Below are 16,685 nucleotides of genomic sequence, written 5' to 3' on the forward strand. Positions count from 1 at the left end.
GCACAGAACTGACAATGTTTACTTGCTGGGTCTGTGGCTTATAACACTGTAGATGTACAATTCTTTTTTCATTCCTCTCCCAATTGATAATTGTGCCTGGGGGGCTCGCGGCCTGTCATTAATTGGTTCTGCTTCCAGACATATTTACGGTAAATTAAACGAATATTCTTAATCAAATCCATATATTTCCGATCCGGGAGACCTGTCACATATAATCAGCCCAATGTTCGAGACATCTTTTCCGTAATTTGCATGCTTCAAGCCTTCAACTTACTATATATGGTTTTCAATTTAACATCTATGGTAATAAAGGCATGGGTTTAAACCATCCAAGTTTTTTTTTTTTTGGTTCAAAAAACCATCCAAGTTTGATAAATGAGTCAGAGTAAGTTGGGTTGGACCAAATCAAAGTAAAAGAACTTGCAGCTTAGAGACCAACTTTAAAATCTCATCAACTCGTCTGACGCAAGATTGGTAACGTTTCACAGTTGAAATATATACATGAAACCAGTTAAATCAACCAAGATGAGGTGACCCCGCAAACACTCTTGATGCTGCTTGCAGACCATGGAACTGGCAGTAATTTCCACCTAATCAGAAAAGGATAAAATTATTAATTGCGCCAGGTTCTGGTTCTAAAAGTAATTTTGTGAGGCTCCCCAGCCACTATTTGGTTCTCTTTTTAGGTATGCAACTTATAGTTTCATGCTTCTAAGGGGTAACGAACCCCCGTTTTCATATTCAGTTGTTTTCTGATCGATGTGGTATTTAAATATTAACGTCCTTCTCACAGCAGTTCTTTTTGAGAGATGCAATTATTTATAAATTAATCTGATAAATGAAAATCAGTAAAAATGAAGGAACTACATAAATAATACTCTTCTGGTTCTAAATATAAGATTCTTTTTGTAGTGTAAAGGAGTCCTAAATACGAAAGAGGTTTTATATTTAGGATCAGAGGAGTAATACTATGTACCCTCCTCAATTTTTGTCATCTCTCTTTGAAAAAGAAAAACCCATGTCGCCAACTGCTGTTAAGGGACTTCCTCAAGAAAAGGTACAGGATGATTCATCTCTTTTTATAATGTTTGAGGCATACTATTATGGACAGCAAATATTCATGATGAAAATTTTAGATATCAGCATGTATAAATTTAAATACACGCCAAGTACTTATACCCATTTTCATTCTATGGAGATGAACCAGATTTTACAGTAATTTTTAGTAAATAGTTGAGGCTACAGATTGGGAAAAAACGCCATGCTTTTCTTGAGGATAATCCGTCATGACTTGTATTATAATTTAATTAAGTACATGTCTTTTCGTATATATAACGTCTGTCAGCGAATGATACTTTTTATAACTTGTGAAGAACATATTAGCTCTGCTCTTTTTGATACAAGAACTAGTTGATTAATTTAAATGGATTAAGAAAATAAGTTAAGTTAGTTGTTTGTAATAAATAGGTATTATTTATAATTTCTAAAATATCATTATTAATCAAGTATCATTTGATAAAATATTTAATATATGCAACTAATATGAGGACTATCTTGAAAAAAAATGGATAAATATAAAAGACAGAATGAATTAGGGTTTTATATTTAGAACCAGATTAAAAGTCAAACAAGCTTTTATATTAAAGATAGGAGGTAGTACTCCTCCAGTTCTTAATATAGGACCCAATTCTTAAGTTGGTTTTGATCCTAAATATAAGACCCATTTCTCATATTTATCAGTTTTCTCTAAATTACCCCTATAGATACTCCCTCAGTCATAATCAAGTAAAAGAGGAAGAAAGGGTATTAAGAAAGATAATTATGGTGTTTTAGAAAAAATGTCACTTTTCTTATAATTAACTAACTTACCTAATTTCTTTAATATAATCAAATTAGTTAAATGGGTCTTATATTAAGGACCGGAAGAGTACTTTATTATAAATTTTACATTGTGCATCGATCCCGATTCTTTAATCATATATATAGATTCGTCAAATACAGACTTAATTGCTTTGATGAAATTTTGCGCCTACCCAATTAAATATCTATTTTGAGTTTTGACCGACTAAATTAGTTTAGAATATCTGTATATAGTATAAATTATAAATTTAATAATCACCCTAAACAAAAATTTATAAATATTACATGCAATATGATATAATTACGTTTGAAAATTATAATTTCACCCATTACTTTAGAACATTAACTCGATAATTTGTCCTTTAAAATATTAATTATGCGTTATCTTATCTTACATGTGGTATGGACAGTGAAATAGATGTAATTTTGTGAATAAAAATATTATTGGACCTTTAAATAAAGAAGTTATAAAAATAATTATTATAATTATTGTCAAGCGATGACTTGAAAAATATAATAAATATTCTAGATATTTCACCAAAAGAATATTTTTTTTAAAATTTTTTGGTACAGTACCTGATTATTAGATTTTTCTGGAGCTGAATGTACCTGATTATTAGATTGAATTTAATTATTACGCCGGAAAAACAACTGTAGCCCCCTAATGTGATATTGGCATGGCTCATGAACATGAAGTGAAAGGGACTTTCCCCGGGGCTGTGGCCGTCAGCCTAAACGGTAAAACGACATATTGTTAACACCGTTTCATTCTGAAAGCGTAATTCCACTTGTGCTTGGTGGGGATGTTCAAATAGGAGCGCCGGCCCCGAGGATCCCCCGTAGGCAGGTAAAGAGTGGCCGGGCAGAATGGCGGTTCCGGGTAGGCGCAATGGCCTAAACGACGACGACGACGACAACTTCGAAGATGACAATGCCCTCTTTGAAGAAAATGGCCTATTGGAGCTTGATGAAATTGATACGCCTCCTCATCTCCGCGACCTAGCTGTCGCCTCTCAGTTTGGTGACCTCGATAACCTCCGCCTTGCTCTAGGTTCCCACTTCTTGCCTTAATCTCCTCTGCTGAACTCTGACCCCCTCTCACCTGTATTTTTCCTTCAATTTTTTAAAGTGATGTTTCAACCTCTTCTAATTTCTGTTGCTTGTTCAAGGTGCAAACTAATCCTCACGTTCCGCTCTCCAATAACTGAGTTATAGCTATTTCGATTGTGCTTCTTTTGGCTGCTTTTTTCAGTCTGCGAATTCCTCTGGACTCCGTTTTATGCTTTTATCATTCTTTTTTTTTGAACTTTTTTTTTACGTGTGGTTCGTTTAACTTATTGATGTTTGAAATATGCTGGCGGCTGATGCAATATGATAGCTATTTAGCGATTCTGATTGTTCAGGCGAATATATTTCTTCATGACCGAAATGCGTGCCCCTATATACTGCTGAGTGCCTAGCGACATAAAATTTTCTCGAATAGTATTTAATGGGTTTAAACTGCATGAGCATAAGTTTCTTGGGCGGATATATTTGGTGTGGGCGGTTCGTTATCTTCCATGTTGGTCGACACAATATTGGCAACGAGGAAAAGTAGGGGGGGGGGGGTTTGATTATTAGCTTAGTATGGTTATGCCTTTTCATATGTTATAATTTGAAGGTGTTGGAGTGTAAGCCTTTAGGCATCAGAGTTGAGTGGAGCGAAATAGTTGAGTCTGTTAAGAGTTGTCTATAATATACTTATTGTTAAAGGACTTAGTGTTCTTAACTGATGATCCTTTATATAGTTGTATATCAGATGATGGAGAACATCTATTATTGGAAATGAAGTTCTTAATTCTAAAGTCTCTCTCTGCTCTTCTATTCTTTCTATTCAAATTCTCTCTCGACCAATCGGTGGTATCTATTGACCCACTGACCCAAGGCTGAAGCCGTCCATTCCTAAGTCTACCTGACGGCTGCATGACATGGATGATAAATTGAGATTATCGTCAGAACAGAACATGTCGACTATGGTAGATGGTTGAATGTTTACCATAGAGTGCATAGGATTTCGTGAGAGGCATGCAACAGCTCTGAGAAGATTTGTCAGGCCTATCTATGAAGGCTTAATGTAAGAATTGAGGCAATTAAGGCAGAATGGAAGTGCTATAGAGCATTAAATAGGTTTTTTATGATCTTTCATTCAAAATAAAGTTGTATAAATATTAATTGATCATTTGTTTTATAGCTAGATTGTAGGAGGACAGTTCAAGATGTGAGATAATTTAAGCTAAGAACATTATTGGACACCATGAGAACGGCAAATTACAAGAATTCAGTCGTGAGTCAACAAATAGAAATGGAGGAAGGAAGAGTGCAGCAAAGTTACTATTGAGGAGTGGCGACACTTTCGGCAGCCAGGAAAAACAAGCTGTTGATATTGGAGAACACAGGGCAAACCTGTTTTATTTCTGTCATGAGAAGTTTCCTTTAGGACATGAACGTGTTCAATATAAGATGCTATTGTGTTTGATGGAGATAAGAGAAGATACAGAAATGGAAGAACAAGCAACTATAAAATAGAATGACAGTGGGAGGCGCAACTGTATTGGATGCTACTTAGGTCTAATGTTATGGTTTTCAAAGGATGTATCCTTTTTGTAGTAATGATGGTTGTCCTTGAGGACTAGGCTTTCAAGGGGAGGGAATATTGATAGGAATCAGAGTAGATAGGAATAGTTAAGTCTGTTAATACTTATAAATGAAAGACTTATTGTTAAAGGAGTTAGTTATGGTTAATGAACTATTCTTGTCTTACAGATGAAGGAGAATAGGTTACGATTGTTAATGAAAGTTCTGAATTCTTGGTGTAGCTCTTTTATTTCTTACTCTTTCCACTTCTCATCTCTTTCTACCTATCATCAAGATGCTCATTCACAGAAAGAACAAATTCCATTGAAAGTAGATGTGAAATACGGAGATTTGATTTAGCAGGGGTATCCTATTTTTTCTTTAGTGATTGAAATCAGAATTAGATATCTCATTCTGCCTCGACTGAAGAAAGAGTTGAGCTTATAGGTTAATTGGTCGCTGCAGCCAATAGAAATTGCAGAGTTATTTTTTTTATTTCTATGACATCTATAAATCCAGTAGAATGTTGGATCATATTTATGCTGGTGCTTACACTCATTCTGCATAATTGCAGATAACTTGACTGGAAGTATTGATGAACCTGTAGAAGATGGGGATACCGCTCTACATCTGACCTGCTTATATGGCCATTTATCGTGTGTTCAGGTTTGTCAACCTTGCTTATTCCTTTTTCGATATGTCATTGCAAAAACTTTAATGGATAACTGATAAATGTTTCAATTAAATGCAGCTACTTCTGGAAAGAGGAGCGAACATGGAATGTAAGGATGAAGATGGTGCTATTCCATTACATGATGCTTGTGCAGGAGGTAATATGCAATTGTCTTCAAGTGTTAATCTGACTCACTTCACTGGAATGTTATTATTATTATTTTTATAAAACTCTTTTAACGACCATTTCAGGGTATGCTGAGATAGTCCAACTGCTACTTAACAGAGGTGATAATGGCAATGCAGAGCATATAAGGAGGATGCTTGAATCAGTTGATTCAGAGGGTGATACGGTGAGTATTTTTTCCAAAAGCTCGCATTTAAGCTTCTAACTATCAGCAGTATAGTTGAATCAACTATAAAATTGTGTAGTCTTGATCCTCTACATTTATAAAGATTGCAAATATTTTATGTACTAAGAGATAGAAAAGATATGATGGTAGTCAAAATGAGATGTTAGATGATTGTAGGGCACCCAATTTTAAAAGTGTATTATTATGATTGTTGTTGTTATTATTATTGGGTGCTTCTCACCATAGAATGGAGGGCGAGGGTGAAATTCCTCGCTTTCGGCGGTTTGGATAAAATAGATGGGTCTCAGTCCTCACTTCACCTGCGATATAATATTGCATCGGTTTCTGATTTGCTCTTCATCATTATCTTGTAATTGTTTCTGCAGCCTCTCCATCACGCTGCTAGAGGCGAGCATGTTGATGTCATTAGGTTATTGCTGTCTCATGGTGCATCTCCCACAAAGACCAACTTATATGGAAAGGTAAAGGTTAGGAGAGTACAAGAAATTTCCTTTTCTACCCTGCATCATATTCTGAATATTATTGTTGTTGGCCCCCAAAAAAAAAAAAAAAAAACTGGATTAATTTTCGCTTGGCAGACCCCAGCAGAATTGCCTGACCACGGCACAGACGCAAGGAGATTGCTGGAAGCCGCGGCTGCTAGTTCCATACCATCTCACTAGCAGTGTGATTGGTGTGACGCGTTGAGATTCATGTAAACAGATATTCTAGTTTTGATGTCGATCCGTTAAGCTATTGCTTGGATAGTGCTGGAAATTCAAAAGTGATACTACAGAGAACACGTCAGTTCCTTTTTAGTTTTTACCTTTATGCTGATTTCAGACGATGATCGTATTTAGGCCAGATTAGGAAAACTTAGATGCGTGAGCTTAATATTTCAGGTTAGCTTATTCAATCATAAGAATATGTGAACTTTTTGTTCCATCTCAATAATTCAGCCGCTCACTCCCTTCGCTGACGCCGTTGAAAAATCGTGAAAAAATTTAGGACGGACTGAGTTTTTCTCCCTTAATCTCATTTTGGGACTTGGATTCTTTTATCGATGCATTGAACGGCTTAATCATTGAGACTCGGAAAGGGACAAAATTTCACCCGCAATTTATTTTCAAACCAGATTTTGGGGCGGGTGCTTTATATAAATCTGGAAGCAAGTTATCGTAGTTGGACATCTTGTATGGTTCCTGATCAGGCCATGCAGTATAGTTCCTGATTGGTCCGGCCTTTGAATCCACCGACTTCATTTAGCACTAGATCTCCCGTCACCGCTATTACCCGAACTGTGGAACACGCATCGCGATCACAGGTATGAAGTATCCTGGGGTTTTCCATCACTTCCTCTTCTGCTAGACAAATGAAATAGAGTGAACCAATCTCTTGTCTCGAGAGCCGTGTCCTGTGAATCGGGGAATGGAAGAATCGAGATGCTTGTCCGTAGGCTGAAGAAAAATGCAAATTTGATGAGATTGATATTGTAGATTCAGCAAATCGGGTAAATTTTTTAAGAATAATATAATGAGAACAGTTATGAAAGTTCTCTGAAATTTAATTAATCTATAGACAAAAATGCAGCTTCAAGAAAATTTTCATAATAAACATAAACGTCACCTCCAGTATTTGAAAAGAAAGTCGAGACAAGTTAAATTTATAATTTGTTATAGGACGTAAATGATACGTGAATGAAAATTTTTATTTAGCAAAGAAATCAATATTATATATTGGTTAAAATATAAGTTTAAAAGAAGAACAGTACGCAGTTATGCACTGGAGCGTAAGAAATTACGAAAGTACTTTGTGCGAGACCGTGGTATACACTGTTGCGATTATGACTAACGTCTGGCATTAGGCTCTGAATCTCATATATTGTGCAGCCCTTTAAAGAAAACCAGAGACTGCCGTCGTGACCTGAGCTTGTAGGAGTAGGAGCAAACGCGGCCTGTGGGTAAAGTCAGTTTCTTTGTGCGAAACCCAAAGCGGGGTGTCTGCGTGTGAACTGGTGTCCCTATTCCCTTGGGGACAGAATAAACCCGACAAATGTGAATGCATTTTGACACAAGTACAGTAGGGACAACGTCGGACAATGAAAGCCACCCTGTCACTGTCCCGTTGCCAGCCTCATTCGTCAGTGTCCCCACCCCCTCTTCAAAAAAAAAAAAAAAAATCTCTTCACCTTTTTAGTCTCGGTCTCCCATTATGCTCTCTGTTCTCTTCCATGTTCTTCCTCAGGCCACCTTCCTTTGTTTATCAACTTTTCTTTCCTTTGCAGGCCAAAGAGGCGCTGTTGATGGCAATATAGAAACCAACTCCAGTTATCGATTGCTCTGTTTGGACCATCAGGATATTTCCCGAATCATCCACATTGATACCCTTTTGATCTCAGAGACGGGCAAAAGTTGGCTTTGTTTGGGCCCAAGAATTCAATGGTCTGTATCATCGATACAGACATGAACATTCAAAGGACAGCTATTTTTGAGGTCATTTGTCTTTTTTTAGGTATTACGTTCAAATGTTGGGACGAAAAACGCCGAGATATATATCTTAGGAAAAGATGTTGCTGTTACCGCATGAGATCATGGGCTGTTTCTTCTCCCAGATTCAAAACAAATCCTCACTGGAGAGCAATATGCCTGTCACTATTATGATATCTTTATAAAATGTTGATTATTTTATTCATAGGTCAATTACTATATAATAGCGACTTCTTTATTTCAAGGTATATTGACCCAGAGTTGTTTGTTATAACTGATTATAAATCCTCATATTCACTTCTGAAGTTGGAAACAGTTAATTAGTGATCTCTCAATAATACCTTGAAAGAAGACAAGGAAATGTTTGGGAAGCACAAAGAATGTAAATTAAACAATAAAAAAGCGAACAGCTGTCATGAAGGCACCAATAGAAAGCATCGTAGAAATGAGGACAAGGACAAGGCCATTGGGACCTTTTCTGCCTTATCCCAGGTTTGGCCACCACAGTCTGTCACGCTCTGTCTTCCTTTTCTTTCGTTTTTGTTTTGCATCAGATTTTGGTCGCTGTGATATAACGTAAGCTTAGTATTAAGCTCTCATTTGCTCTCTCCCTCCTCTCCCTCCCTCTAGAGTTGTGACTTTCGAGTTGTGTGAGAGTTCAGCCTCACGGTAAAACGACTTTGATAATGGCAGTAGCAAGATCACGCAACGATTACGACTGCCTTATCAAGCTCCTTCTCATCGGTGATAGCGGCAAGTTATTCTTTTTTTTTTTTTTTGTTTTATCCTTCTTTTCGATTTTTGGGTTAAGCTATGCACTCTAGTTTAAAAAGTTTTAGCTCGTAATCGTTTGTTAACTTGTGGGTTAGCTGCTGATTGTTATAATTTTGTGTAATGATTTGGTTCGTTGTGGTGGTGAAAAATTTAAGATAAATTGTTTGGGTTTTGGTCTCTGTTTCATACAAGAATCAAATGGAGCTCGTGTCTGTTTTTCGGTATTCTTTGCCTAATTGACTTATCGGAAAAGTTTAGATTAAAAATCCAGCAAGATGGAACCACCGCAGAATTTGCCAAATGTTATCTGTAAATGTTTTGTCTGTTATTTGTGGTCCTTTGACTCAACAGGACCATCCACATGAACTTCGCTGTTTTCTTCGCTCCTTGTCCAAATCCAATGATTTGAATAAGAGCACCAGAGCATGCTTAATCAACGGCTTTTTTCTTAATACAGTAATTATATTTCAATTAAGTACGACGACGAGAGAGAGCCCTGTATATATAATAATTATTTATTGTTGCGCGAGATTTGCTATTTCCACCATTTATGCAGTTTTATCTTTGTGCTTTGAGCTAAAGCTATGCAAGTTTCCTCGTTTCCTTCAGCAGTGAGTGATGTTTGAGGCCATTTGAATTGCAGGAGTAGGAAAAAGCTGCTTATTGTTACGTTTTACCGATGATTCTTTCACTACTAGTTTCATCACTACTATCGGGTACGTATGCAAAACTTTCCCAGAAGGAATTTCTTTCAGGGGATTTCGGAAAATCACAAAACATGCATATATGCTTCATGGTCTCCTGAGTTATCAGTGCCTGTTTCAGGATTGACTTTAAGATTAGGACAGTTGAGCTTGATGGGAAACGCATTAAAATGCAAATATGGGACACTGCTGGTCAAGAACGTTTCCGAACAATAACCACTGGTACTTCTTTTAAATGACATTATTGAAGCTTTCTATCGTTGCTCCACAAAAAAGGATGAAAATTCGGGTTAAATTATTTCAATTTGTTTCTATAAGCATGATCAATTAGCTGATATTGTTCATTGCTTCTTATAGCTTATTACAGGGGCGCCATGGGAATATTGCTGGTCTACGATGTAACAGATGAAACATCCTTTAACAGTATTAACCTAACTAGCTCCACCTGATTTCCTTTCACTTGAAGTTTAGTTGGCTCGAATTACTGAAAAGGATTAAATAATGATGATTTTTTTTTTAATTATGATATGTGTAGACATCAGGAACTGGATCGTGAACATCGAGCAGCATGCATCTGATAATGTTAACAAAATTTTGGTCGGAAACAAAGCTGACATGGATGAGAGCAAAAGGGTACTGATTGGAGCATGTTTAGACGTGGGCTCTGTTATTATATCATAACTTACGTTATAATGTCCTTTGTAGGTAGTCCCAACATCCAGGGGCAAGGCATTGGCTGATGAATACGGCATCAGATTTTTTGAGACCGTGAGTAGAATGTGTACTAATTTAACTCACCATTTGTACAATTTGCGTCTTGCTAACATTTAATTTGCATAGATTTTGATTAAGCACTAGTTCTGGCTATTGGGCATTGCTTTCTCAGTACTTGTTATTAATAAAACATTCGTAAGCAGAGTGCCAAGACCAACTTGAACGTGGAGCAGGTCTTTTTTTCTATAGCAAGAGACATAAAGCAGAGACTTTCAGAGGGTGATTCAAGAGCGGAGGTGCATTTTATTGGTTTCCTTAATCTTCCCAGGAAAGTTATGGATTGTTTTTCCCAAAATTACTTTTGACTCGTCATTTTATTATGTAGCCTCAATCCATCAAAATCAGCAAAGTTGAGGCGGTCAAAGGCTCATCTGCTTCTACAGCTTTGTTACAGAAATCAGCATGTTGCGGCACATGATTTCTCCGATGTATCAGCACTTTCTCGAATACCTTATATCCCCAGCAGTGAGCTATGGGATGCTAAGCAAGTTCATAGTTTATAACGTTGTGATTCCCTCCTAAAATACAAGGAGGAAAATTTTCAACGCTTCAAGATTTGGTGTGACTGAACTGTAGTTTAGAATTGATCACAGTATTTTTTTCCCCCGTCCAGCGGACTGATTTGACGTGCTCATATTTGATGCTGTGGGGACCATCTGATTAAGTTTCGAGATGCGTAGTAGGATTTCTATTACATTGTAAGGTTTGTAATTTCGCATGACTTTGTGAAGGCAGAAATTGTGCAAGTGCCTCGTAATTTAATTTTTCCTGTCGGTGTTTGGACCACAGCTCGTTATGCAGCCAAACGTTCTGTTTCTTGAACAAAGTTGCATGCAACAGAAACTGTGAACTTGAAGGTGACATTGAAACTGAGAGATCAATCGTATTTGCACTGGCTTTATTGATCTCGACAAAATACAGGCAAGAAAACAAAGAACGAAAGAGCAAACAAATTTACACCAGGCTAAACAGGTGTAATTTGAGTGGCAGTTTCCACATTTCGGCGGTACAAGAATAAAGCAACTGAAAGACAACGGCAACAGTAAGAAACTAGAGAAGAAGCTTACATATACATTATATGTCCAAGATGCGCTTGTCAAGACTCAAAGTCCACAATGCTGCATTTTAGGAGCAACAACTACCATGTTGCTGTGCTTGGGGTTCCTGTTTCTGCTTTAATACATTCCTTTTTACGGTTGATCCTTCTTCCAAAAGACTAGGAACTTCCATAATCTACGAAAATTTTCCAAACTCGACGTTTTTGAACAGGGCAAAAAATGATATGCAGTATAAAAAATTTAAAGAATTATGTCAATTCTCAGGACAAATGGCTAATTATTAAAAACCATGCACATATGCATCCGTTTATTTCTGTTTCAAATATCATGTCTATTATCTTATAACTATCAACAAGCTTAGCACGTTCAAACATCAGTTATATGAGGTAAAACACCCCCCCCCCCAAAAAAAAAAAGGCAAAAGGCACAAGGGCATCTAAAACTGTACCTTTAGAGCAAGTTCTTCAAAGCATTGATCCACCTTTTCTCGAGTTTTAGCACTGCATTCGAGAAACAAACTCCCCAACTCTTTGGCAAGAGCTAAGCCCTCTTCCTTGCTAACAGCCCTTTCAGAATCCTAAACAGAGAGAACCCATAAAAGAAAGTAAGAAACAGAACACATCAGAATCCTTTCAGACTTTTCATAAGTATGTACACCGTTTAGTCTCATAAATGCAAACTTACTCTATCAACTTTATTTCCAACTAGCATTTTCATGCAATCCTGGTTAGTGGAATAGAGTTCCACTTCTTTAGACCATACTTCAGATAAGTTTGTGAAGGTATCTCTCCTTGTGACATCGTAAACTGAGTGAAAATTGGAACACTCGTTAAAAAGCACTGACTAAGAAATTCCAAGTACGTAAATAAATCTTAAACAGGACATGAAAGGCAATGGCGATAAATCTGAGAATGTAACTGTTAGAAAGATAACGCACATCTGACCTCAATGTCAAAAGCAGAAAACAGCATAAATTTTTTTTAAAAAAAGCGAATATTATAAATTTATAATCCTTTATAGTGCGTAAGAGTCAAGACAGAGTTCAACAGTAGTTGCGACAAGCAAATTTTCCGTAAAGAAATTATAGAGAAGCCTTTAATGCAAAAGAACAAGCATACCGAGAATAATTCCTTGCGCTCCTCTATAATAGGAACTTGTTAGAGTTCTGAACTTTTCCTGCCCAGCTGTAACAGATGAAATCTTATTTTGTGAGTCGATACAGCATACAGCTAATGGAGTTATATATGCTAAAGAGAAAGTGATTTATCAGAAGACCCAGGCTATGTTATGAACTGAAGAAAGGGACACACTCCAGTCTATCCGTTTGCATCCAATTCGCTTGGAGCCAGAAATTCCAATGCAGAGCTAGAAGGTATAAATTTGTGAATCTGAAGCAGAGGAATTGACTATACCAGTGTCCCAAATTGTCAGTTTCAATCTCTTCCCACCTACTGTGAACACCTTGATCTTGAAATCAACACCTACACGCGATGAAGAACGAGGCAAACATCATAACAGTTTTAACACGAGATCAGACAAGAAGTCATTCTGATGACAAAAAGCAAAATCAGAGCGAAAGCGTCATTATATGCGAATTCCGTGGGATACGGAGTGATAAAGTACTGGAAGAATAGTTAATTTATAGAGACAAAAAACGTCAGATGGCCAGAATATTAAAGCAAATTCAATATCAAGAGCCATTCTGAGTTATTGCAGCAAAAATAAAATGTAGAAATCAGTGAAATTCGACGGATGAAATAGTGAATTGCAAAGAGCGGCTTCCTAAACTCATATAAATGGTCAGCAACTCTGCAAGTGAAACCGATTTGAAAATATGCCAGTTCAATAGTAGTTTGCAAATCATAGATCAGCAACCATCAGATATCATATAACTTGACAAGAATAATCTGTGAGAAATCCAGTGCTAGCATCGCATTATGTCGGATGGAACACGAATGAAAAGTAATAATACGCTTCCTCTTGTTTAGGTAAAAAGAATTTGCCGGGAACCAAACACAAGGATAAAATTGAGCTGAATGAAATGAAGTAAATACCAATGGTGGGCGAAAGATCTTCAACGGAGCCGGAAATGAAGCTGACGAGGAGACTACTTTTTCCCACGCCGGAATCGCCGATCAACAAGATCTTGAAAGAGAGATCGTGGCCACTGCTCTGACCTGAGGACGAACTCATTCTCTCTCTTTCTCTGTCTCTGCGTGATGATGAAAACTTTTTTTAAGGTAACGTGTCTATCTCTCTCTAAAAAGTACGGCGAAAGGAACGTATAATTAGAGAGAGTCAGCGAGAGGGGAAGAGAGAAAAGTTACTCTAAATTGCAATGTAATGCAACGAGGATGAGGTATCACCTTGGCATCTTAGTTCATTTATGAATGTGGCGATGCAGAGAGAGAGAGAAGTTAAAGAAAACGGCTATGTTGGCCCGAGTTGAGGAACTATCAGTTGACACACCAACGTGTTTATTCTTTTCTTTATCTCGTGACGCTTCTTTCGTTATTATTTTCCCACCTCTTTTGTTTTGGATGCCTTTCTCCTGAATCCCAGGTTCTTGTCTTTTGGATTCTTTAACGTCGTTTTCTCCCCAAGCTATCCTCTCTGGCTAGAATATCTCCTGGATGGGGATCACTTGAAAAAAAGGGGAAACATATTCGAAAATAAATCAATAGTTGCAGACCCGCCACAGCCATGACATTCATGTATTGAGCTTGGCTGGTGTTTTTTTTTTTTTTTTTAATGGGGTTGGGTTAATGCATCTGTATGGTTATGTAAACATGACTGCACGAAGATGAAAAAGAAATGGCCTGGTAAATGGGGGAACACTGATACATATGAAAGGGACTGGTCAGAAGGGATCAATGTACAAGGCTTCGTGTGCCTGACCAACAGTGGCCTTAATTTCACGAACAGAGTGGGAAAGACAAAGGGATGGTGAAGTGGCGCTGTCAATTAGAAATAGCAAGCCAAAATGGGTCCAACTGGGTGGCCACCCAACACAAAACGGCAATGTAAAGCTTCAACATTGAGCCGCAAGTCCTTGTCCGCTCCCCTCGCAACTAGGAGTGGAAATAAAACAGGCGGTTTGTTAGAGGCCTGTGGCCTGACCTGACCTATTTAGATATCAGACCAGACTTAAGGGGTGTTTGGGTTCCAACCCAAACCATGGTTTGGGAAAAAATCACCCAAATACCCTTAAAAAAACTAAAACCATGGTTTTGGGGAAAAGCAAAATTTTTTTGCTTTTGAAAAAAAAAGGGAGAGTGTGAGAGCCTATAAGATATGTATCTTGTTATTTTTTTTATAAACATATTTTTTTATAAATATATTTAATCTTATATCTTATAAATATATATACATATTAATTATTTATTATATTATCTTATTATATATCTTATGTATTATTAATTATGTTAATAAAAAATATATTATTAACAATTTTATTCCTTCAAATTAAAATATATCATAAAATATATTTTTCTGTAATTATCATATTAACTTATGCCTTTTTTAGTAATTTGTATATGTAAAAAGTGTTTCTGGTAACAATTATCCAAACACTCTCACTTCTCAGAATCACTTTTTCACAAAATCTATTCTTCAAAAAATCTATTCTTTCCAGAATCTATTCTCCAGAAGCTATTCTCCAAACCATGGTTTGGTTATATCCAAACACCCCCTTAAGCCTGTAACAAGGCCTGTTTATTTTATCAGACCAGGCTCAGGCCTGATAGTAAGCCTATTAGGCCTGTCAGGCGACCAGAGCCTGTTATCTTTTTTTTGAGGTTAAAATTGTAAATTGATAGGAGGGAATCTGCTATTCTGATTGGTTAATTAAGAAAACTCCATCCACATAAACGTGTTATCTAGAGCCTATTGCATGCTTCATTTTATTTCTATTCTCTATAATAAAAATAATTGATGTATGTATAATGACACATATTTGAACAGAGAAAGAAAACATAAGTGCATTAAAAAAAAGCATCATTCATTTATTTGATCCGTGCTTTTCATATTAATTTTATATAGAATATATATATAGAATTGACCTATTATGTTTTAGACCGTATATATGTGTGCTCAATCTAATTCTTATTATAATAGTTACTTAATTAATTTAAATAAATAAATAAATTAGAATAATTGTAATATTTTTTTAAAACAACCATGTGTAACAAAAGGATCAAATATCATTTTGTTAGTAAATTAGTTTGAATAAATGATAAATTTAAAATATAAAAAGGATTAAGGATGTTTCATATTTTAAACTAGATCTAGTTATCAACTAATTTTTATACTAGAGATGGGATGAAGTGATATTTTTATATCAGAGTGAAATTATGTTTTCTAATAATTTTTCATATTAGATTTTTTTTTGGGCATAAGGGGAAATGTTTTACAAATTGTATTAATTTGATAATTTCATATTTTTTGTTTGTATTTTAGATCAATTAGGTTGAATTATTGTAATTTTGAATTGATTTATGTGTGTTTAAAATTTGTTAAAAAAATAGGCCTCTTAACAGGCCACAGGCCAGGCTGATTAAAATGCCTTTTACAGGCCTGTTAAGGGTGAGGCCTGGCCTGACCTGGCCTGTTTCCACCCCTACTCACAACACATTCCTCTGTTTCCCACCCTCCAAGTTTCATAACATATGCCTTCCCCTCCCACTTCACCTCCATTTGTTGCCTCTCTCTTAACCAGTATGAACCAAAATGACTTAACTGTTTGATAAAGAATGCCAAATTACTAGCCTATAATGTGGCGTGAGATGATGATTACCAGCTAATAAGATTAGGATTTGTATCACTTTAATAATAAAATCCTCACAGATCGTATCGCCAAGCAAGCATTTTGTTTACGGAGTTGGACATCATTTGTGGCCCAGTGCGTAGTAGTAGGACAGCTCCAACCTTGCCTTGTCAGTTCCTCTGCACCACGTATTCCGTGTTTTATATTTTTTTTTCCTTCTAATCAGAGCATTTTCAAGTCGACTAATTTCTATTAGACTGCTAGCGTCATTTTTATTTGTTTATTTATTTTCCTTCATTTGGATCTCCATGCTCCGTATGATCTGTGGCATTTGCATGTTACATTCTTTATGGATCAAGTACAATGTGCATGTGAATCACTGTAAATCTCATTGATGTTGGATCAGGCTGCATTAAAGAATTATACAAAGCTCAGAAAACAAAAAAGAGGACGCAATGATCTATGGTCTGTTGCCTTGTCCAGGAGGAATGGAAATTACAAAAATTAATTATGATTTGTACAATTAAAAGATCATGTAATTCAAAACCATTGATACAATTTTGATTAGTCACATCTGGTCATAAATCAGAAAACAAAGTAAAACGAAAGCAGAGCACTCGGCCCCT

At 36.4% G+C, this 16,685-nt stretch overlaps 3 protein-coding genes across 4 annotated transcripts; 2 read left to right on the forward strand and 1 right to left on the reverse strand.

Annotated features, from left to right (window-relative positions):
- Positions 1–2,681: 2,681 nt before the first annotated feature.
- On the forward strand, positions 2,682–6,469 carry LOC114733813 (poly [ADP-ribose] polymerase tankyrase). The gene is made up of 6 exons (XM_028921313.1): positions 2,682–2,911; positions 5,048–5,139; positions 5,225–5,303; positions 5,398–5,498; positions 5,885–5,980; positions 6,098–6,469. Exons 1-6 carry the CDS (start codon positions 2,728–2,730, stop codon positions 6,179–6,181), a joined length of 636 nt encoding a protein of 211 aa, XP_028777146.1. The 5' UTR covers positions 2,682–2,727; the 3' UTR covers positions 6,182–6,469.
- A 2,066-nt stretch (positions 6,470–8,535) lies between these two features.
- On the forward strand, positions 8,536–11,003 carry LOC114733812 (ras-related protein RABE1c). Its single transcript, XM_028921312.1, has 8 exons — positions 8,536–8,737; positions 9,402–9,474; positions 9,584–9,684; positions 9,820–9,885; positions 9,998–10,095; positions 10,168–10,230; positions 10,380–10,472; positions 10,562–11,003. The coding sequence occupies exons 1-8, from the start codon at positions 8,671–8,673 to the stop codon at positions 10,652–10,654; spliced, it is 654 nt and encodes a 217-aa protein (XP_028777145.1). The 5' UTR covers positions 8,536–8,670; the 3' UTR covers positions 10,655–11,003.
- Positions 11,004–11,094: 91 nt separating this feature from the next.
- Positions 11,095–13,679, reverse strand: LOC114733811 (ras-related protein RABC2a). 2 transcript variants are annotated; one of them, XM_028921310.1, is made up of 7 exons: positions 13,661–13,679; positions 13,349–13,506; positions 12,707–12,775; positions 12,413–12,478; positions 11,979–12,100; positions 11,743–11,871; positions 11,095–11,469 (listed from the first exon to the last, which is right to left on the reverse strand). In XM_028921310.1, exons 1-7 carry the CDS (start codon positions 13,666–13,668, stop codon positions 11,362–11,364), a joined length of 660 nt encoding a protein of 219 aa, XP_028777143.1. In that variant the 5' UTR covers positions 13,669–13,679; the 3' UTR covers positions 11,095–11,361. The 2 variants fall into 2 exon arrangements, with proteins under 2 accessions (XP_028777143.1, XP_028777144.1); XM_028921311.1 differs by lacking the exon at positions 13,661–13,679 and adding an exon at positions 13,622–13,639 and having other exon boundaries at positions 11,190–11,469.
- Between the last annotated feature and the right edge of the window lie 3,006 nt (positions 13,680–16,685).

The sequence above is a fragment of the Neltuma alba genome, unplaced genomic scaffold (assembly GCF_004799145.2).
Source record: "Neltuma alba isolate B1F8T4 unplaced genomic scaffold, ASM479914v2 tig00013032_pilon, whole genome shotgun sequence".
NCBI classification, from domain to species: domain Eukaryota; kingdom Viridiplantae; phylum Streptophyta; class Magnoliopsida; order Fabales; family Fabaceae; genus Neltuma; species Neltuma alba.

Excerpts from the sequence above, each read along its gene's own strand:
- LOC114733813 (XM_028921313.1), top strand. The coding sequence starts at position 2,728 with ATGGCGGTTCCGGGTAGGCGCAATGGCCTAAACGACGACGACGACGAC. Across the intron at positions 2,912-5,047 it reads TAACCTCCGCCTTGCTCTAG|ATAACTTGACTGGAAGTATT; the intron begins GTTCCCACTTCT and ends GCATAATTGCAG. Across the intron at positions 5,304-5,397 it reads ACATGATGCTTGTGCAGGAG|GGTATGCTGAGATAGTCCAA; the intron begins GTAATATGCAAT and ends CGACCATTTCAG.
- LOC114733812 (XM_028921312.1), top strand. The coding sequence starts at position 8,671 with ATGGCAGTAGCAAGATCACGCAACGATTACGACTGCCTTATCAAGCTC. Across the intron at positions 8,738-9,401 it reads CCTTCTCATCGGTGATAGCG|GAGTAGGAAAAAGCTGCTTA; the intron begins GCAAGTTATTCT and ends TTTGAATTGCAG. Across the intron at positions 10,096-10,167 it reads ACATGGATGAGAGCAAAAGG|GTAGTCCCAACATCCAGGGG; the intron begins GTACTGATTGGA and ends TGTCCTTTGTAG.
- LOC114733811 (XM_028921310.1), bottom strand. Across the intron at positions 11,872-11,978 it reads TTGGAAATAAAGTTGATAGA|GATTCTGAAAGGGCTGTTAG; the intron begins GTAAGTTTGCAT and ends CTCTCTGTTTAG. Across the intron at positions 11,470-11,742 it reads TTGAAGAACTTGCTCTAAAG|ATTATGGAAGTTCCTAGTCT; the intron begins GTACAGTTTTAG and ends AAATTTTCGTAG.